We start from the raw sequence: 23,367 nt of genomic DNA on the forward strand, positions 1-23,367 counted from the left end.
GTGGAGTCTTTTTCCCAGGGTGGAAAATTACAAATACTAGGAGGCATAGGTTTAAGCTGAGAGAAGTAAAGATTGTGAGATATATGGATAAAGTTTATATCCACACGGGCTGGTAGGTTCCTGAAATGCACTGCCAGGTGAGGTGGTAGAAGCTGATACATCAGCAAAGTTTTTAAGGTACAAACACATGAACAAGCAGGGGATAGAGGTGTATGGTAAATGTGCAGGCAGATCAGATTAGTTTAGAATGGCATCATGGTTAGCATAGACATAGTGGGCCAATCAGCCTGTTTCTGGACTGTACTGTTTTATCTTTTATGGTTCAAAATGTTAACTCTATTTCTCTTAGTGTTAATGAAAATGGTGATGATAAATAATTGAAAATATGGCTAAATTAGCAGGCTAACATTAATATTAGCAAGATAAATTTCTATTCATCTGGTGTCTTTTCTTTCTGAAACTTGCTTCACAGTGGACAGATGAGAAAAAGACCTGAAAGGTGGCATTACACATGTAAAAGTTGGGGCTCCTGTTCTAGACTACAGGCTTCAACTGCTATTTTACTTTCTGATTATCTACAGTATATGTTGCAATGACAGGGAGTGGACATTTCTTTAATACTATAACAGAAGTACACTTCGTAAGATCACAGAGAAAAACAAACCAGTCTTCAATGAGAGGGCTTCCAAATTACAGGTACACAGTAAATAAATAATGTTTGAGCACTTGTTTGAGACTCACAAACATCACTTAAAGAATGTCAAGTGACAAGAACAAAGATTGAGAGTTTCAGCTGACAGGGGAAGGCATTTTACAAAACGAAATTATGAATGTCATGGGGTGGTCACACGTTCTAGTGAAAACAAAAACACAATGTGCAATATTTTATTTATACTTGCTTATCACTTAAAATCAATAAACTACCTCATAATGTGTGGTTCTCTGCACTTCTGAGATCAACATGGCGCAGCAAACCTTGCAGTAGTTATCCATGAAAAGTTCACTGTCATTGTGACCCCCCATTTTATCTGAAAAGAAACATTTAATATATCAATGGTGGCATTTCAAAATCAAGACAAGTCCATCTCCAGACAGTCCACTGGTACTGATTCAAAGTCATTTCTTTGCAATAGTGAAAATTCCTACATTTTCCATTAACTGAAGCTAAGTGACATGGATATCAGCAAAATAAAACAAAAATTATAAGCAGATGGTATATGAAATGTACTCACCTCAGAGGTATTAAAAATTATGGATCAAGCAAGAATGATTCTTTAAATTGCTTTAAAATATGCAAACAGATTTCACACAAACAAGTCTTACAACCCACTCAGATTTGTGTGCTTTCTGAGAATTAAAACATTTTGCTTTCTGCTCATCAGGTTGTGAATATTCAACAAAAATAAGAACGGAAGTACACGTCAGTGTCCATGGCAGGGTGAATGTTTCAGGTGCAATTTCAGTTCAACTACTTCCTGGACTAATGAAATGTTGCAGTTCAAATATTAAGCTGGTGACAGACCTATACCCCTTTACGCTCACACACATACACATGCTCTCTCACAGACACTCACCACCCCCCAAAACACACACAACCACATAGAAGTTTGTACTTGTACATTTGTACATTTTATTTTGCTCAAAAACTGCATGAATCCAATTAAGATTCTGTAAATTCCTTTTTTTAGAAACAGAATCAATTTGAACATTGGGACTCAGACAGACATATTTTAAGCTCACACTTTCAATGCATTATCTGAGCTGACATGACACCTATTGTTAAAGTTCACCTGAGAATCTAACTTTTAAAAAAGGCTCTGGGATTTACATATGAAAGAAATGAAACCAACATGATCATTCCAAAAGAATCAAACAATCCAGGTCTTTTACAATATTTCATTTCAGTTACATCACGCTGTAAACCTTTGCTATAAATTCTGTGTCTTACGATCTTATACTTTGAGGGCTGGTGCTTCCTGGTAAACCTGTTGGACTATAATAACCTGGTGTTGTGTGATTTTTAACTTTGTACACCCCAGTCCAACACCAGCATCTCCAAATTTTGAAGACTGAACTCCATTTTGCTTTTCTTTGGGTTGAACAGAACATGTTCCTGCATTTCACACATAGACTCTTAAACATTATATATACACACAGCACAGAAATTAGCCCAGTGAGCAGGTAAGGTAAACAGATGTATTCTGTTAAAAATCATACAACACCAGGTTACAGTCCAGCAGGTTTATTTGAATGCACTAGCTTTCGGAGATGAAGGAGCAATGCTCTGAAAGCTAGTGCTTCCAAATAAACCTGTTGGGACTATAACCTGGTGTTGTATGGTTTTTGACTTTGTACACCCCAGCACCTCCAAATCAAGTTGGACGGTTTACTAAATTTCACAATTTATAAACATAAACTAATAAGCAATACACTTTAAGTGCATAAGCATACTGCTTTGCTTCAAATAATCAAATGATGTAATACCAATGTGAATTCAATCCAGCTCAATGTTATTTGCAACTATTCAAGAATATTTAAGAATATCAAGGAATATTAAGAATAACTGAGAAAAGAATCTCTAATAATATCTGAGAATAAAGAATCGAGTAACATTTAAAGTTTTATCTTAAAGCCCAAATGGAAAAAAAATTTGAGAAGCATTATGAGGTCTCCAAATTCTTATATTGTTAATATTCCTTCTGCTTTGTAAATAACAGTGTTAACCCTCTGTATAGGCTCCTCCCACTCTCTTGTGATACTGCACCATTTAATATTATGTTTAATTATTTGGTGAAGATTTCCTTTATGGAATTGTGAGCTTTTATCTAGTCCTTTTGTTATTGATGTTTTATAACAGTATCCTTTCATTTCTCCCATTTTCTTTCAATGTTAAAAGTGCTTGTTAGAGGTTTACCTCTAAAGATACGCTTGATTTCTTTCTTTGTGAGTGCTGTCTGATTATGGTATTCACGTGATAAGGATCATTGCCATCTCTTACCAGTTGGATGGTTCCAGTAATTAACATCTTATTTTCATACCCAGGCCTTCTTTGCAGTGATGAAACTATTGCTTGTACCTTTTTCTTATGTCTGTGCTGAATATATTATGACTAAATTAATTTTAATTGCATATCCCATGTCCATGAGCCCTTCTAGGTATATTCCAATTTCAAAGTAGAGCTTTCTGGTTTTTCTGTCAGCTGCAATGGTAATTGTAATGGTTACCTCCTGAATGAATCTTTATCATTAAATTTTTTTTTTAATAATCTAAATGTTTTCCACTTAATTAGTTGTACTTATTTCTTATATTTCTGATCAGATATTGTTACCATTCAGTCTGGTTGAATTATGCCTGTGTTGATGCTCCATGTGAGCCTCCTCCTCCTCCTCCTATTTTTAACAAAATTAGAATGAATTTCTTTCTCCTGTGCATTCATCCAGCTGATCCTTAATTGCATCTATTCTATTCACTTCAACCAATTCTTAATAATCCTTACCAACCTGATACTAATTGCCACATTTCCAAACTTATCTCAGTAAAGAAGCATAATTTAGGAAGGTGATACACTTCTTTGAGGTTAGTTATCTCAGCAGGATTTTGTAATGACAACATCCTAGACAAATTGCCCACAGCTGCTTCATCAATTACTTTCCCTCCATCACAAGGTCAAACGTGAGGATATTTCCTGATCATTGCACAATGTACGGCATCACTCATGGCTCCACAGATATCCGTCCATATCCAAATAGAGCAAAGACCTAGATAATATTCAGCGTTGGGCTGATTTCTTCAACAAGAGACAACCTAACCATTACCCTAAAACATTCGCTGTCTCTTCCATTGCTGAGTCCTCACTATCAACATTCTGGGAGTTACCCAGAATTGGACTGGTTATATAAATAAACTGGACTTATAAATACAGGACTATAAAGACAATCAAAGGCTAGGAATCTTGCAGTGATTGACTCACCTTCTGACTCTCCAAATCCTGTCCACCATCTATAAAGCACAATTTAGGAGTGTGATGGAACACTCCCCACTCGCCTGGATGGGTGAACATCCAACAACACTGAAAAAACTTGACACCATCCATGATAAAGCAGCCACTTGATTGGCATCACATCCACAAGCATCCACTCCCTCCACCACCATTGCTGAGTATCAGCAGTGTGTACTATATACAAAATGCACTGCAGAAATTTATCATACTTCCTTAGGCAGCACCTTCCAAACTCATGAGCACTTCCATCTAGAAGGACAAGGGCAGCAGCTACATGGGAACACCTGGGAGTTCCCCTTCAAGTCATTCACCATTCTGACTTAGAAATATAAAATACTTCCTTTATTGTCACTGGGCCAAAATTGGCCAACACTGGCCAAGAATTATCTCCTGTGGATCTATCTACACAAAATGAATTGAAACAAAAAAACAGAAATTGTTGGAGAAACTCTGCATCTGTGGAGAGAAAGCAGAGTTAACATTTTGGATCCAGTGACCCTTTCTGAAAATGAACTGCACAGGTTCAAGAAGCAACTTACCATCACCTTCTTATGGGCAATTAGGGATGGGCAAGAAATGCTAGTGAAACCTACATCCACTGAATGAATTTAGAAAGTTGTTTCAGGAATTATTACTGACTCATATTTATGGTTCCTAGTTGTGGTCTCACCTACATTTGGAAGTATCTCTGCCATAAATTATCAAACACTTTCACAAGATTACATCTCAACTTTTCATTTTCTAGAGAAACGAGTCCCAGCCTTTTCAGTTTCTTTTGATACTTATAGCTCTCAGTTCTGGTATCAATTTTGCAAGTTCTTTAGTCACTCCATACATTTGTTCAATCCTACTCATTTCTGATGTCTATGGTGAAGCTCTTGCCAGATATGAACTTATGTTTTAGTTTCCTATTAAACTGAAGGCTCACCACCATGTGATTAAACGAACAACATCTAACACAGTAATATTACAAGGATCTCATTCAAAGAATGCAGATTACAGAGTTTTTATGAAAGATCACCTGAACCCTGGATTGGGCTATAAAACTTCATTCAGACTTCAAACAAAATATGATTATTGAGAAAGTGCACTTAAAATGCTTTACTGCCACTAACATTTTTCTAAAGGTCACTCACAGGAAGAAAAAACAACTTTGCATTTATATTGCAGTTTTAATGTGATAAAATATCTGAAACCTTTCATCGGAAAGTTACTTTAAAAAAATGTTTGCAGTGCAATGGCTGATGTCCACCCTATGTAATACAAATATTTTAAGTCTATCAGTTTTATCCAATGGTTATTTATTATGCAGCTACATAGCATAAGTCTATGTATGAGGAACGTTTGAGGACTCTGGGTCTATACTTGATGGAATTCAGAAGGATGAGGGGGGATCTAATTGAAATTTACGGAATACTGAATGGCCTGGACAGAGTAGATGTTGGGAAGATGTTTCCAATGATAGGAGAGACGAGGACCTGATGGCACAGAGTAAAGGGAAGACCTTTCGGAATGGAGATAAGGAGAAACTTCTTCAGCTCAAGAGCGGCGAATCTCTGGAATTCATTGCCCAGATGATTGGAGTCCAGGTCACTGAGCATGCTTAAGACTGAGATAGATAGGTTCTTGAGCATCAAGGTTTACGGGGAGAAAGCAGGAGAGTGGGGTTGAGGAACTTATCAGCAATGATTGAATGGCAGAGTAGATTTGATGGGCTGAATGGCCTAATTTCTGCTCCCAAAAAAGATTTACAAGGATGTTGAAGGGTTGAAGGATTTGAGCTATAGGGAGAGGTTGAATAGGCTGGGGCTGTTTTCCCTGGAGTGTTGGAAGCTGAGGGCTGACCTTATAGTGGTTTATAAAATCATGTGGGGAAAGGATTGAATTAATAGACAAAGTCTCTTCCTTAGGGTGGGGGAGTCCAGAACTAGAGAGCATAGGTTTAGGGTGAGAGGGGAAAGATATAAAAGAGGCAATGTTTTCAGGCAGAGGGTGGTCAATTCCCGCCTCAGGCGACTGACTGTGTGGAGTTTGCACGTTCTCCCCGTGTCTGTGTGGGTTTCCTCCGGGTGCTCCGGTTTCCTCCCACAGTCCAAAGATGTGCAGGTCAGGTAAATTGGCCATGCTAAATTTCCCGTAGTGTCAGGTAAGGGGTAAATGTAGGGGCATGGGTGGGTTGCGCTTCGGCGGGTCAGTGTGGACTTGTTGGGCCGAAGGGCCTGTTTCCACACTGTAATCTAATCTAATCTAATGTATGGAATGAGCTGCCAGAAGATGTGGTGGAGGCTGGTACAATTGCAACATTTAAAAGGCATTTGGATGGGTATATGAATAGGAAGGGTTTGGAGGGATATGGACCGGGTGCTGGCAGGTGGGACTAGATTAGGTTGGGATACCTGGTTGGCATTGATGAGTTGGACAAAGGTTCTGTTTCCGTGCTGTACATCTCTATGACTCTATGCCTTATGGTCTGCTATCAGAATATCCAAATGGTCCGGCTTATAAATCTATCAAGAGACAAAATAGAAACACAAATGCAAAGCATAAAACTTGCTTCAAACCATGTTATTTGCCCTATATTATCCAATAACACTAATTCTAGTATTAATTCTAATGTGCTGGTTTGGGGTCAGCCCGTTCTTATCCTGGAAACAGAAGGCTGTGGGTTTAAGTCCCACACCACTGAACATAAACTCGCACTTGCGTTTATAAAATATCCTCTTAGGTATTTCACAGGCAGTTTATCAAATGTCCTTTTAAGTATTTCACAGGCAGTTTATCAGTTAATTTGACACAGAATCACATTGGAAGGCATTAGGAAAGATGATCAAAAGCTTGGACAAAGAGGTAGATTCACAACAGGAAAGTATGGGAGGGAGGTAAGAAGCATAGGGTGAATAATCCAGAGCTTAGACCTTGTGTAGCTGAATGCATAGCCAGCATTGATGGAGCAATTAAAATCAGAAATGCCCATAGAACAGATTTCAAAAAGAAAACACAGGGAAGTGCTCAATGAAGCATCCAAATACTATATTGATCTTTGCAAGAGACAGTTAATTGAGACTGTTTGGTAGACGCGAAAGGTCTCAGTATTATTAAACCAAGGACAGAGGAATTTTCTCAGTGCACTAGACAATATTCATCTTGTCAACAAAAAGACACAAATTTCCTATGTGTAAAATGGCTGTGGCTGATGACGAAGTTACAATGGCTGGGAATCAATCGAGCCAATGTGAAGAAGATAACAAAGTGCTGTGGATGCAAGATCCTTTTCTCAAGGCTATGTTTGTCACTCATTGCTGACACTGTCACAGTGCCAGTGATATCACTGCCAGGAATATTGCTGCCTGCATCAAAGATCATCAGCACCAATGAGCAATTCAAAACAATTTTAACAATAGCAGAACTAATAAAATGTGCTCTTTTCCAAATGTTCCTCTAATTTCAAATGTTTGTCAAGATTTTACAGAGGCAAGCAGGGCATGGAGGAGGGTAGTGAGCTGAGTACCTGAAGTGGGTTGAGGAGTACTGTGCATTCACAGCAATGATAATAGGAGCACTGCACATCCACTTACCAGTGAGTGGGTACAAACATCCTGACGTCAATTATATCAGTGCCACTGCCTTCCTGTACCAGTATGGTAGCAGGAGGTACTCCATTCTCAGACAGTCTTCATTTTTACAACCATTTAATAAACCCTTGTACGTTACACGACTATGTGAGCGCATCAAGAGAAGCAAAAAATGATTAAGAAACTTATATTGCCACATACCATTAAAAAATGCTTCCACTCAAAGTGCACACTCACAGTATCTGCCTCAACCCCTCAAGTGTCCCACTGCACCCAAATACTAACAGCTCTGGAGTATAGTCAGTATGTGGAGAAAGTGAGGACTGCAGACTCTGGAGATCAGAGTCGAGAGTGTGGTGCTGAAAAACCACAGCAGGTAAGGCAGCATCCGAGGAGCAGGAGAATTGTCATTTCAGGCAAAAACCCTTCATCAGGAATGGTGAAGGTAAGGCATTAGAGGCCAGGAAAATGAAAGTCTTGGAGGAGGTCGAGGGCGCGGGTGGTGTCCTGAACGTATGTAGGGAGTTCCTGGACCGGGGGGGATAGGACAGTATCAAGATATCAGGACCGGGGGGGGATAGGACAGTATCTGATTACCCACACTAATTACCCATTACCCAAAATCTCTTGTAGATTATCAGAATAAACAAAATAAACATCAGCCTGAAACCATGAGCACGTGCACGATTCCATTGACTTGAACTCGGGATGCACTATCCTGCAGTGGAGAAATAAGTTGTAATGTTAGAGGTGCCATCTTGCAGATCAGGCATTGAATTGAGTCCTTATCTGCTGACTCAAGTGACACAAAAGACCCCAAGGACATTGATTTGAAGAACAGCAGGGGAGCTCTCCCTGGTTACCTGTACCATATTTATACCTTAAATATTACAAATGAGATAAAGAGACCTTCTTGTCACTCTTGCCAACTTTTCATGAGAGCTTGCTGTGATGTGCCTTTCTTATGTTGCAAAAGCAACTATATTTCAAACTTACTCCATCTGCTGAGAAACATGTTGGCATGAAGTCACTGAAATACACTGTGGGCTGCAGTTTACAGAGGGTAATGGATGCAGAAGGGGAAGGATACAGTCTGCCCACTCCCACCATTACAGCACATTTGCCAGCCAACGACAGTTGGCGAAGCAGGGATATTGAACATCCAAGGCAGGACAACTGGCAGGGCAGGGGTTAGGCTGTGCACAGAGGATGGTGCTAACTACCCACTGAAAGGCCCACTGCCATTGTTTTGTTGGGAGCTTCAGAAGAAATCCACGTTTAAACACAGAAGCATAGAAAACAGGACTAGGCCATTTGGCCCTTCGAACATGCTCTACCATTCATTATGATCATGACTCACCATCCAACTCAATAAACTTGTTTCTCCTTTTTCTCATAATGACCCAGTTTCGGTGAAAGCAGTGTAGGAGAAAGGCAGTATTCATCAGTGACACTGAAACAGTGGAGTATCAAGTGAAAACAGTTTGTTTTGTTTTACTAATTATCATGTATTATTAAGGACCTTTATCTAGGAGGAAATAACATGCTCAAACCTGGTCAGGCAGCATCCGACGAGTAGGAAAATCGACGTTTCAGGCAAAAACCCTTCATCAGGACTCTTGATGAAGGGCTTTTGCCCGAAACATTGATTTACCTACTCCTCAGATGTTGCCTGACTTGCTGTGCTTTTCCAGCACAACTCTAATCTAGACCCTGATTTCCAGCATCTGCAGTCCTCACTTTTTCCTATGCTCAAACCTGTCCCATTCCTCTTTTGAAGTAATGTTGTGAAAAAAAACATAACTGGGACTATCATTACATTAAGGGCTTGGATGGGGAGGAATTTGTTAAGTGTATACAAGAAAATGTTCTTATTTAATGTGTTGATGTTCCATTACAGGAGCTCTTGGGAAATAAGGCAGGGCAAGTAATTGGGGTGTCAGTGGGGGAGCAGGTGATCATAATTTTATTAGTTTTAAAATAGTTATGGAAAATGATAGACCTGATCAAAAAGTTAAAGCTTTAAGGTGGAGCAAGGCCATTATATGATATTGGACAGAAACTTTCAAAAGTTGATTGGGGTAGAGTATTTGCAGATAAAGGTTTGGTAGGGAAGTGAGAATGAGATAATGAGAGTTCAGACAGAATTTGTTCCTGATAGAGTGAAGAGAAAGGCTAGTAGGTGTAGAGAATGGTGGATGTCTCAAGATATTGAGGCTTTGGTCAAGAAAAAGAAGAAGGCATATGTTAGGTATACACAGCTGGGATTGAGTGAATCACGAGAACATGTAAAGGCAGTAGAGTCATAGAGATGTACAGCACAGAAACAGACCCTTCGATCCAACTCGTCCAGGCCGACCAGATATTCTAACCTAATCTAGTCCCATCTGCCAACATGTGACCCATATCCCTCTACTCCCTTCCTATGCATGGTAGCACAGTGGTTAGCACTGCTGCCTCACAGCGCCTGAGACCCGGGTTCAATTCCCGCCTCAGGCGACTGACTGTGTGGAGTTTGCACATTCTCCCTGTGTCTGCGTGGGTTTCCTCTGGGTGCTCCGGTTTCCTCCCACTGTCCAAAGATGTGCAGGTCAGGTGAATTGGCCATGCTAACTTGCCCATAGTGTTAGGTAAGGGGTAAATGTAGGGGTATGGGTGGGTTGCGCTTCGACGGGTCGGTGTGGACTTGTTGGGCTGAAGGGCCTGTTTCCACACTGTAATGTAATGTAATCTAATACCCATCCAGATGCTTTTTAAATGCTGTAATTGTACCAGCCACCACCATTTCCTCTGGCAGCTCATTCCTAGACTATTCAACCTCTCCCTGTAGCTCAAATCCTCCAACCCTGGCAATATCCTTGTAAATCTTTTCTGAACCCTTTCAAGTTTGACAACAGCAGTAGGAGTATACTTCAGAGGGAAATCAGGAGGACAAAAAGGGGACATGAGATAGTCTTCGCAAATAGGGTTAAGAAGAATCCAAAGGGTTTCTACAAACACATTAAAGACAAAAGAGCAATTAGAGAGAGAATAGGGCCCCTTAAAGATTAACAAAGCCATTTATTGTGGAACCACAGGAGATGGATGAGGTACTAAATAAGTACTTTGCAGCAGTATTTACTGTGGAGGACTTGGGAGCCAGGCACCCGTGTAAATAAATACTGATGTCATGAAAAGAGTTCATAAAAGGAGATGCTGGATGTCCTAAAAGCACAAAGGTAGATAAATCCCCACAACCTGTTCAGGTGTTTCCTGGAACGTCATGGGAAGCTAGGGATGAGATTGCTCGGCTCCTTGCTAAGATATTTGTATCATCGATAGCCAATCTCCAGTCTTCTAGCTAATGTGGAGCCATTATTAAAGAAAGACTATAAGGAAAAGCCAGAGAACTGCAGATGGGCGACCCTTAAATCAGTGGTAGGTAAATTGTTGGTGGGGATTCTGAGGGACAGGATATATATTCATTTGAAAAAGCAAGAATTGATTGGGGATAGCCAGCATGGCTTTGTCTGTGAGAAATCATGTCTCAGTAACTTGACTGAGTTTTTTGAAGAGGTGACAAAGCAGACTGATGAAGGCAGGGGAGGTAAACGTTGTCTGCGTGGACTTCAGCAAGGGGTTTGACAAGGATCTGCATGGTAGACTAATTTGCAAGGTTAGATCACATGGAATCTGGAAGAGCTAGCCAATAGGATACAAAATTGGTTGGAAGATAGGAGATAGAGGGGGGTGAAGGAGGGTTGTTTTTAGGGATGGAGGCCTGTGACCAATGGTGTGCCGCAAGGATCGGTGCTGAGTCCACTGTTTTTCGTCAATGATTTGGATGTGAATGCAGGAAGTATGGTTAGTAAGTTGGCAGACATCATCAAAATTGGTGGTGAAGTGAACAGTAAGAAGATTATCACAGAATACAATGGTCTCTTGATCAGACAGGCCAATGGACTAATGAGTGGCAGATGGAGTTTAATTTAGATACCTGAGGAGTAACTATTTCATGCAGAGGGTGGTGAGTGCATGGAATGAGCTGACAGAGGCAGTGGTGGAGGCTGGTACAATAACAACATTTAAAAGGCATCTGAATGCGTATATGGAAAGGCTGAGGGACTTGAGGCTATTTTCATTAGAGAGAAGAAGGTGACTTAATAGAGACATACAAGATGATCAGATCCTATATCATCTTTTTCCTCAGATGGTGATGACTAGAACGAGGGGACATAGCTTTAAATTGAGGGGTGATATAGGAGAGATGTCAGAGGTAGGTTCATTACTCAGACTAGGCTCAGTAAGGCGTGAAATGCCCTCTGCAACAGTAGTAGACTCACCAACTTTAAGGGCATTTAAATGGTAACTGGATAAACATATGGATGATAATGGAATAGTGTAGGTGAGATGGGCTTCAGATTGGTTTCACAGATTGGCGCAACATCAAGGGCCGAAGGGCCTGTACTGTTCTATTTTCTATGAATAGGAAGGGTTTGGAGTGATAGGGTCCAAATGTTGGAAAATAGGACTAGGTCAGATTGGGATGTCTGGTCAAAGTGGATGAGTAGGACCAAAGAGTATGCTTCTATACTGTATGACCCTTAAGTTACATGTGATCATTGAACTCAGTTTGTCATGCACACGGATGCTAAAAGACTTGCTGAGAATTTCCATTTCTGTTTCCATTCCATACACCAGCTGCAGCTGCCAGTCCTAACAGAGGAGAACACAGTGCAAGTAGCTGATGGCAACAGTTGGACATAGAAACTTAGAGTGGGTGCCAATCAAGCAGCTGAGAGGGATTGCTAGCTCCATCAAAATGCCTTAGCAAAACTGGAGGCCTTAGCATTCAGGGAAAAGTCTTCACTGGTTTGAGTCATACAGTGCACAAAGGGAGATTGTTCTAGAGCAGTCATCTCATCCCACGACATTATCTACTGGGGTTTCTCAGGATGTTGCCCGAGGCTGACCATGTTCGGTTGCTCTGATGGTTGCTAACGATTGCACAATATTCAGCACATTCAAGAACTCCTCAGATACTGAAGTAGGCTGTGTTCAAATTATAACACATAGGAGAAGAAGTACTGGATTAGTGGTGCTGGAAGAGTACAGCAGTTCAGGCAGCATCCAACGAGCAGCGAAATCGACGTTTCGGGCAAAAGCCTTTGCCCGAAATGTCGATTTCGCTGCTCGTTGGATGCTGCCTGAACTACTGTGCTCTTCCAGCACCACTAATCCAGTATTTGGTTTCCAGCATCTGCAGTTATTGTTTTTACCTCATAGGAGAAGAAGTAGGCCATTCAGCCTATGGAGTCTTCTTCGCCATTCAATGATATCATGGCTGATCTGACAAGCTTCAACTTTTCTTTCCTGCCTTTTCTCAATAACCTTTGATTCCCTTACTAATTAAAACATCTGTCCAGCTCAGCCTGAATATACTTGCTAACCTAGATGCAGCAAAATCTCAACAATGAGGTCTCAACTGATAAGTAGTAAATAACATTCAATCTCACGAATGCCAGGCAACAGCGATCTCTGGGGCAAAACAGTTTGGATGATTGGTACCACATCCACCCCTTAAACATTCACTCTCTCTAACATCAACACACAGTGGCAGCAGTATGCACCATCTGCAAGCTACACTGAGGTAACACACCAAGGCTCCTTTGACAGCACCATAATGTTTATACTCTTTAGCTCTGAGAACATCATGTTCAACTCAAAACATTAACTTGTTTCTCACTCTACAGATGCTGGCAGACATACTTGGTATTTTCAACACTGTTTTCATTTTAACTCACAATATGTTCATTTTATAAAGCTGTAGCCTTCTTTCACCAAATATTGAGTTTTTAAATGTGAATGCACTGTTGTGGAGTAAAGGTGAGGTGAAGTCACCATCGTCCTACCAGATCATAGGGCTGTTGTCGCATTACAGAGAGACAGAACTGGTAGTGGTTCAACCTGAGGCTCACCTTGCCTCGGGCAAAGGGGGAGGTTGAGAAGGACAGTCCTTTATGCAAGAATTGAACCCATGCTGTTGGCATCACTGTGTATTGCAAAGTAGCCTTCCAGCCAACAGAGCTAATCAACGCCCTATGTTGTAGAGTATTGCATTCAACACAGAAAGTCCAAACTTGCAAATAATGTTGCAGTTGAAGAGTTTTTGTACTTCCAGTTTCTGTCACTAGAGTTCACTGTATTCACAGTCAGTCAGCAGTGTAGCTTCCAGCTAAATTAAAGCTGTCAGTATTTTTCCCTGTCTCACTCCCAGAACAATGCAAATTTAAATGGGCATTTAAATAGTCATTGGATAAACAACATATGGACTATAATGGAATAGTGTAGGTGAGATGGGCTTCAGATTGGTTTCACAGATCAGCACATCATTAAGGGCCAAAGGGCCTGTACTGTGATGTAATGTTCTATTTTCTATGAATAGGAAGGGTTTGAAGTGACATGGGCCAAATGTTGGAAAACAGGACTACGTCAGATTGGGATGTCTGATCAAAGTGGATGAGTAGGACCAAAGAGTCTGCTTCCATGCTGTATGACCCTTAAGTTACATGTGATCATTGAACTCAGTTGGTCACTCCCATGGATGCTAAAAGACCTGCATTGTTCTTACTCCTAATTTTCATTTATAGGGGTATATTACTTTTGAGTTATCTAATCATGTTTGATTGGAACAGCAAAAGATGTTCAAATGCTACATTTCCCAAGCAACAAACAGTAGGATTCAAACAACAGTCACCACGCCCCAAAGAAACGTGGGTGAATATAAAATTGGAACTGCGCTCATGCACTCTTCCCCAACATTTCCTCCACTCCCCACCAAACCACCCAGCTACACAGTTTTTCTAGGAGAGAGCTGTGAGCCCTTGGAATCTCCCACTCTCATACCCAATGTATTCATGGCTGAATGTGAGAGAATTGCAGAGTTTAGTCCTGGTCAGTGATTGTGGATTCATTTAGCCCTGTTTATCACTTGCTGTGTCTGTTGGTTGGCGTGCAAATAGACCTGTGTTCCAGATTTACTAGGTTGGCAACTCATTTTTGTATATGCCTGGTGCTGCGCCTGGCATGCCCTCTTCATTGAGGGATGAACTCCTGTCTTGATGGAAACGAAAAAGTTAGGAACATGCACTATCACGAGATTAGAAAATACGATTGAATACAAAGCTACTTATTATTCACTGAGTATAACAATATTAGACTGTTGCTCAGTTAGTCTTTGGGACAGTTCTCCCAATTTTGGTATAAGCTCCAAGTGTTTAGGAAGGAGGTTTTGAAGGTATGATAAGCAGGCCTACAATGCCAAGACTAGCTATTAATTTCAGATTTATTAAACTAGTTTTAAGTTCCACCAGGTGCTGTGCTGAGATGTGGACCTATGCTCTCATGGCATTAACCTAGTCTCTGAATTATTGGTCCATGGACACTTCTTCTGCACAAAATCTTACCCACTATGACAAATATGAATAAATGATGAAGATGTCCTGGGACAAAAGGAGAAGAAACACAGTACAGGTCCAGATGGAGTGTGAATAGCAGAATAATGAATAGTTAACCTCATTTCAAATCTGTCCTGGCCCATATTTTCATTTCATTAATACTTTAACAAAGAAAAACCTTTCTTCTTCTTTCCAGGGGTCGAAATGAAAGTTTCAACAATGCATGAGTACTAATTGCCCTCTGATCATTCTTCCCGCTCATTTCCCCCCTTCTGACCCCCAACTCTTCCTGGATACTCTCAATACCTTCTGACACTTAATGATACATTATCAGCTTTATCGCTTCACATTCCCACCTCAACAAATTTCCAGCTCAACATGGCTTTGAGCACTTTTGGTGTCACCTTCACCCCACTAAATTTCTTTGGCAAGCAGATGTCTCCTTGACCTGCAGAACCTTATAACCATCTCCTGCATTCTCCCTCCTGTGTGTAGTGGTATTGTCACTGGACTGGTAATCCAAAACTCCAGGCTAATACACTGGGGACAAATCCCACAACAGCATTTGGAAAAATTCGAATTCAATAAAACAAAACCTGGAATTAAAAGAAAGCTAGCTGAATGGCAATTGCACAACCATTATGATAATACCATAAGACATCAGAGCAGATGTAGGGTACCCTGCCATTCAGTGAGATTATCACTGCTCCAGTTATCGTCAACTTCACTTTCCTGCCCATAATTGCTTGATTCCCTTACCTGATCAAGAAATAAGGAATGAGAAGATTAAATATGAGGGAAAGCTAGCCAGTAACATAAAGGAAGGCTGTAAGAGTTTCTTTAGATATATAAAGGGCAAAAGAGAGGCAAAAGTAGACATTGGATGGCTGGAAAATGACGCTGGAGGGATAGTAGTGGGGAACAAGGATATGGCCAAGGAACTGAATAATTACTGCATGTCTCTCTTCACGGAGGAAGACAGGAGTAATAGCCCAAAAAATCAAGACAGTGAGGGGGCAGAGCTGAGTATGGTGACCATCACCAAGGATAAGGTGCTGGAAAAACTAAATGGCCTGAAGGTGGGCAAATCACCTGGACCAGATGGACTACACCCAGAGTTCTAAGGGAGATAGCTGAAGAGATAATGGAGGTGTTAGTGGAGATCTTTCAGCAATAGCTAGAATCAAGAAGGGTCCCAGACAACTGAAAAATCACTAACCTGACACCCCTTTTAAAAAGGGAGTAAGGCAAAATTCTGAAAATTACAGACCAATTAGCCCCAGTTGTGAGTAAGATCCTGGAATCCATTGTGAAGGATGAGATTTCTGAATATTTGGAAGTGTATGGTAAAAGGGCAAAGTCAGCATGGTTTCATCAAAGACAGGTGATGTCTGACAAATCTGCTAGAATTCTTTGAGTAAATAATGACATTAGACCATGGAAAGCCAATGGATGTTATCTACCTGGGTTTGAGGAAGGCCATTGACAAGACACCACACAGGAGGCTACTGAGTAAGGTAAGGGTCCATGGTGTCAGAGGCAAGGTGCTAGCATGGATAGAAACTTGGCTGTCTGGCAGAAAGCTGAGAATGGGGATAGAAGGGTCCTTCTCAGGATGGTAGCCACGACAAGTCGTGTTCTGCAAGGCTAAGTGTTGGGACCACAATTTTTCACTTTATACATTAACAATCTAGATGGAGGAACTGAGGGCATTCTGGTTAAGTTTGCAGACGATACAAAAATAGATAGAGGGACAGTTAGCACTGAGGAGGTGGGGAAGCTCCAGAAGGATTTTTGCAGGTTAGGACAGTGGGCAAAAGAGTGGCAGATGGAGTACAATGTGGGAAAGTATGAGGTCATGCACTTTGGTAGGAAGAATACAGGCATGGACTATTTTCTAAATGGGGAGAAAATTCAGAAGTCTTAAGTACAAAGAGACTTGAGAGTTTTAGCGTTGGATTCTCTCAAGGTAAACTTGCAGGTTGAATCAATAATTAGGAAGGCAAATGCAACGGTGGCATTTATTTTGAGAGGACTTGAATATAAAAGCAGGGATGTACTTCTAAGGCTCTATAAAGCTCTGGTCAGACCACATTTGAAGTATTGTGAGCATATCTCAGGAAGGATGTACTGGCCTTGGAGCGTGTTCAAAGGAGATACATGAGAATGGTCTCAGGAATGAAAAGTTAACATATGAGAAACGTTTGAGGATTCTGGGTCTAAACTCATAGAAGGGATCCAATTGAAACATTCAGAATACTGAATGGCCTGGGCAGAGTAGATGTTGGGAAGATGTTTCCATTGGTAGGAGAGACTCGGACCTGGGGGCACAGCCTTAAGAGTAATGGGAAGACCTTTCAGAATGGAGATAAGAAGAAACTGCTTTAGCCAGAGAGTGGTGAATCTATGGGATCCATTGCAACAGAAGGCTGTGGAGGCCTTGTCATTGAGTATATTTCAGACTGAGGTAGATAGGTTCTTGAGTATCAAGGGGATCAAAGGTTATGTGGAGAAAGCAGGAGAATGGGGTTGAGAAACTTATCAGCCATGATTGAATGGCAGAGCAGACTCAGTGGGCTGAATGGCCTAATTTCTGCTCCTATGTCTTATGATCTTATGACAGGTCAATTTGCTAATATACAGCACCTTATAATAACAATTGGAAACATCTCAAACTCTTAATGTACTAAGTTCTTTCTAAAAGAAAGTAGCTACAAAAAAAAGCTAGCCTTTCTTCACTCCTGTACTTTTGTGTTCATGTGGAAATTCGAGTGGGATTGAACCTGTAACCTTTGATTGCAAAAGGAGGCTGCTACAACTCAGCCACAACAACCTTCACCATCACAAAAGCAAAACAGCACAGACACTGGAGATCTGAAATAGCAACTGATAATGCTGGAAACATCCAGCAGATCAGGCAACATTTCTGGAGGGAGAAATGATTAAGGTTTCAGGTTGATGACTTCTCAGCAGGACCTCACTCTCTCTTAGTTTGCAAGAGATTCAACATTCACATCGGAACTTCTCTCGACTCATTAGGATGAGCAGCTTCTCCATAGGGTGGTAGTCGACCCCCAATCAAACAGAATTTGTGGGATGTCAACGAGATGGTTTTTTGGGGGCAGCCTGTAGTAGAGCCCACTAGGTAACAGGCAATCCTGAATTTGGTGAAATGTGATGAGGTGGACTTGATTAGGACGCTTAAGGTGAAGGAACCCTAGAAGGTTGGGGCCATAATATGATGGAATTCACCTTGCCCTTCGAGAGTGAGAAGCTGGAATCAGATGTAACAATATTACAATTGAGAAAATGTAACTATAAAGAATAAGGGAAGACCTAGTCAGGACTGATTGGAAGGGGAGCCTAATAGTGAACAGAGTGGAACAGCAATGCAGGAGTTTCTGGGGGTAATTCAGGAGACATGGCAGAAATTCATCTCAAGAAACAAGAAGCATATAAATAAAAGAGAGAGCATACAATGTGGTGAAAATTAGTGGGAAATCAGAGGATTTGGAAGCCTTTAAGGATAAGAAAAAAGGCAGTAAGTGGGGAGAAGATGAAATATGAGAGTAAACTAGGAAGTGATATAAAACAAGATTGCAAGAGGTTTTTCCTATATAGAAGCTAAGTGAGAGGAGAGGAAGAAATAGCTGAGGAACTGAATATTGGTCTTCATTGGTCTTCATGGTGGAAGACACCAGCAACATGCCAGAAGTACAGGGCAGTCAGGACCTACAGAGGTGAGTGTATTGACCATTACTAAAGAGAAGGTGCTGCGGAAGCTGAAAGGTCCCAGACCAGGTGGACTAGATTGGGTTGGGATATCTGGTCGGCATGGATGGGTTGGACCGAAGGGTCTGTTTCCATGCTGTACATCTCTATGACTACATCTGAGCGTTATGAACGAGACAGCTGAACTGTGGAGGCATTGGTGATGATCTTTAAGGGATCACTGGAGTTAGGGAGGGTCCCAGAGGACTGATGGAAAACCCCTGTTGAAGAAGGGAGGGAAAATATAAGCCAATTAGGCTGAACTCAGTCATTGGTAAGATTTTAGAGTCCGTTATTAATGTTGACATTGGGGAGTACTTGGAAGTGCATGGTAAAATAGGGCTGACTCAGCATGGCTTTGTCAAGGGAGGTCATGCCTGATAAATCTGTCAGAATTCTTTGAGGAGGTAACGAGCAAGTTCGGCGGAGGACAGCCAGTGGGTGTGATCTATTTGGATTTTCAGAAGGGCTTTGACAAGACATGGCACAGGAGTCTGCCAAATTAAGAGCCGCAATTGTTAGGGGCAAGGTACTGGCGTGGATGGAGGATTGGCTGACTGGCAAAATGCAGAGAGTGGGGATAAAGGGATCTTTTTCAGGATGGCAATGTTGATGTCAAGTTCTACAAGGGTCAGTGCTGGGACCCCAACAATTTACATTGTACCTTAATGAGCTGGATGAAGAAATTGAGGGCACTGTGGCTAAGTTTGCAGATGACACAAAGATAGCTGGAGGGGAAGATAGTGATGAGAACGCAGAGAGACTGCAGAAGGACTTGGATGGACGAAGAGAGTAGGTAAAGAAGTGACAGACAGTATACAATGAGGGGAAGTGTGAGGTTATGCACTTTGGTAGGAAGAACAGAGGTGAAGAGAATTTCCTAAATGGGGAAAGGCTTTGGAAATCTGAAGCACAAAGGGACAGAGGAGTTCCAGTTCAGATTACCTAAGGTTAACATACAGGATTAGTTGACAAATTCAAATGTTAGCATTCATTTCAAGAGGGGTAAGCTACAACAGCAGATGTGTACCGCTGAGATTGTATAAGGAACTGGTCAGAACAATGTGAGCAGTTTTATGCCCCATTTCTAAGGAAGGATGTGCTGGCATTGGATGGGATCAGAAGGGGTTTATAAGAATGATCCCTGGAAATGAAGGATTTATCATATGGTCGAGGACTCTGGGTCTGTACTCAGTGGAGTTCAGAAGGATAAGGAGGGGCATTCTCATTGAAATTTAGAATACAGAGAGGCCTGGATAGCGTGCACGTGGAGAACATGTCTCCACTAATTAGGAAAAATAGGACCTGAGGGCACAGCCTCAGCATGAAGGGACGACCATTTAGAACTGAGATGAGGAGGAATTTCTTCACCCAGTGGTCAATAGGTAACTCATTACCACAGAAGGCTGTCAAAGCCAAGTCATTGAGTGTGTTTAAGAAAGAGATAGACTCTTGATTGTAAGGGGATCAAGGAGTACAGGGAGAAGGCAGGAGAATGGGGTTGAGCAACATTCGCCAGGTTCAAATGGTGGAGCAGGCGTGATGGGCCAAATGGCCTAATTCTGATAGGCCCAATAACATCAAATATCAGCTTCATACATCAATGTGACTGTTCAATATACAACAACGATTCTACTAAAGATATATCGTGGCTTGCAATATTCAATTCTTGTTACCAATTTTTAGGCACTTGCAGGATTATTGTGGGATTTTCACTGAAACTACTGCTCATCAAATGACTTTTTAAAAAAAAATGTTAGATGTCAGCTATCACTACTTGTACTTACATCTTTTGATTTAGGAGATGGCATAATATTCACCTTTATCAAAAGCACACATGTACCACATACATATGAGGCATAAGTCTGGTGAGAGTTATGAAAATACTGCTATTTGATTTTTAAACATAAATGTAGGCTGTATCAAAAGACTTTCTGTTACAGTTCCTGTATTCACTAGCAAAGAGCATCTGAACATCTGGTGTCACTAAGAGTGATTTATTGATGTACAACACAAAGAAAGCCAGGACAAACAGTACTGTACAAAGGACAAGTAATTACTTCAGATTGTGAAGTGATAAATTAAATCTCTTATTATACCTGCAACATTACTTGAAAGGTCAAATTACCAAAAGATGACAAGTAAAGTATTAGAATTACTTGTGCAGAAAATTAATCATCTTTCTCTTTGAAGAAAGGCCCATAATGATTTCACATTAAATAATAATAAGTTTTCACTAAAAACCTAAAATTGCAATTCATGTAGGAACAATTGGTGCTGACAACAAGCATACTAGGGAAGTTGCTATTTAGCTCATCACTCTGGTACCCAGCTGCACTACGAGTTATCAAACTACAACTATACTGCTGGCATTATTTTCTACTCAGGTCTGTGAGATTATTATATTAACAAAAAAAAATGAACACTCCCCCACCTTCACAGCTGTTAGCTAGAATTCAAGAGACAAGTAAAGAAAGATGGGTAACCTTTTCTGAAAACCTGCGCAGTACTAATGGCACATTTATGGGGTATGTCATTATTGTAACATAGAAGTTCCAATGAATGCACTGGCACATTACACCAGCGTTTATACCATGTGACATGCTCCACCAATACCCTCGCCCAAACCATTATCACAGCTCTTCGCCTATCAAAATCAATAAGGATCATAAATTTCCCAAATGAATGCTGGCTTTACACAACATAGAAAAATGTTAGGCAGGTTAAAATTCAGCTGGCACATCATTCTCAGCCTCCATTTAGAATGTCTGGAACTTCATGATGAGAGAACGATCACCCATCTGCACAGCCCTGCAGAGCAAAAGTCCAATTTATGATGCTGACTTGAAACTTGCATAGCTAAACATACACTTTGTGTATCCAAATCCAGCTTATATTCAGAATAAGGATATTAAAATTCTTTGAATTGAGACCCAGGCAGATGTATTATGCTACTCCACAAACGTAAGTTCTACGAACACACAAGTACATGATCGCTACAAAATGTGGCTTCATAGAAAATAGTGCGAAAGTTTTAAAGCATTTCCAACATGAAATATCCTATGTTAAAGAATTCTCGCTGAGAAAGAAAAGCCCAATTGTGCTCACCATCAGGTGGCAGCAGAGCACCATTCTCCACAAACCAAATGCAACCAAACACTCATCACATTTGCTAAATATGATAAACTCATTGCCACCCCAGTTCCATTATGGCAGAGGCAAATGTAGCTTCTTTCTATGTTATAGTATAGATGGGACTTGAACCTGGGCCCCCTGGCTCAGAGGTAGGGACTCTACCACCATACCATAAGAACCATAGTTTCTTTTTAGCAATTGTCTGCTTCAGTGAGCTCCCTCTTGTTGAACAGCCAGCCAGCTGTCGAATGATAACTCAGTAAAGGTCAGCAATCAGAACGGTAAAGGAGAATAAATATTGGGATGTTTAACTTTGTTTGAAATTTAGGTTTCAAATTTCTTTATTCACTATTGTGCTTTGTCAATGCTAGATTTTCTATGAAATAATCTTGGCTGCTGCAATATAATTGTGATGATAAAACTGTTGTTTATTCCCACTGAGGCCATGAGATTAAAAAAACAAATTGCCTGTGTGAAGTTCTGGTCGCCCTGTTATAAGAAGGATATTATCAAACTGGAGAGGGCTCAGAAAAGGTTTACCAGGATGCTGTTGGGACTAGAGGGTTTGAGATATAAAAATAGACTGGAAAGGCTGTGATCTTTTTCACTGAAGCATAGGAAGTTGAGAGATGACCTTTTTGGTGTTTATAAAATCATGAAGTACACAGATAAGGTGAACGACAAGGGTCTCTTCCCTAGGGTGGGGCAACTAAAAACTCGGGGGCATATTTTTATGGTGAGAGGACAAAGATTTATGAAGGACGAGGGGCTTTTTCTTTTACACCTGAGAGTGGTTTGAGTGTGGAATGAACTGTCAGAGCAAATGGTGGATGCAGGTATTGTTACATTTAAAAAGACATCTTGGATACGTTGACAAACAAATGTTTGGAGGGATCTGGGCCATGCGTAGGCAGGTGGGACTAGATTAGTTTGGGAACACGGACAGTGAGCATTAGTGGGAGGATCCTGGGGAAAAGACCCTTGCTATTCACTTTATCCAAAGCCCTTATGATTTTATAAACTTCTTTAAAAGTCAACCCTTAACCTTCTATGCTCTAGTGAAAGAAGTCCCTCATTCCTGATGAAGGGCTTTTGCCCAAAATGTCGATTTTCCTGTTTCTCGGATGTTGCCTGACCTGCTGTGCTTTTCCAGCACCACTCTAATCTTGACTCTAATCTCCAGCGTCTGCAGTACCCATTTCCGCCCTGAAAAATGTCCCAGCCTATCTTTATAACTCAAACTCTCCATTCCTGGTAACATCCTGATAAATCTTTTCTGAACCCTCTGCAAATTAATAACATTCCTACGGCAAGGCGGCCAGACACAGTATTCTAGAAGAAACCATCAACATCTTGTGGAACCTCAACATGACATCTCAACTCTTACGCTCAAAGGTCTGAGCAATGAAGGCAACCGTGACAAATGTGTTCTGAACCTACTGTCTACATGCTT

At 40.9% G+C, this 23,367-nt stretch overlaps 1 protein-coding gene across 4 annotated transcripts in view; it reads right to left on the reverse strand.

Annotated features, from left to right (window-relative positions):
* The window catches only part of LOC140480943 (zinc finger matrin-type protein 1-like), a 111,828-nt gene that overhangs the window by 25,487 nt on the left and 62,974 nt on the right, over window positions 1-23,367 (reverse strand). For all 4 annotated transcript variants that reach the window (XM_072576577.1, XM_072576576.1, XM_072576565.1 and 1 more), the window contains one exon: window positions 925-1,028. In XM_072576577.1, the coding sequence (XP_072432678.1) occupies window positions 925-1,028 (104 nt within the window). The remainder of the gene's footprint in view (window positions 1-924; window positions 1,029-23,367) is intronic.

The sequence above is a fragment of the Chiloscyllium punctatum genome, chromosome 1, assembly GCF_047496795.1.
Source record: "Chiloscyllium punctatum isolate Juve2018m chromosome 1, sChiPun1.3, whole genome shotgun sequence".
In the NCBI taxonomy this organism is placed as follows: domain Eukaryota; kingdom Metazoa; phylum Chordata; class Chondrichthyes; order Orectolobiformes; family Hemiscylliidae; genus Chiloscyllium; species Chiloscyllium punctatum.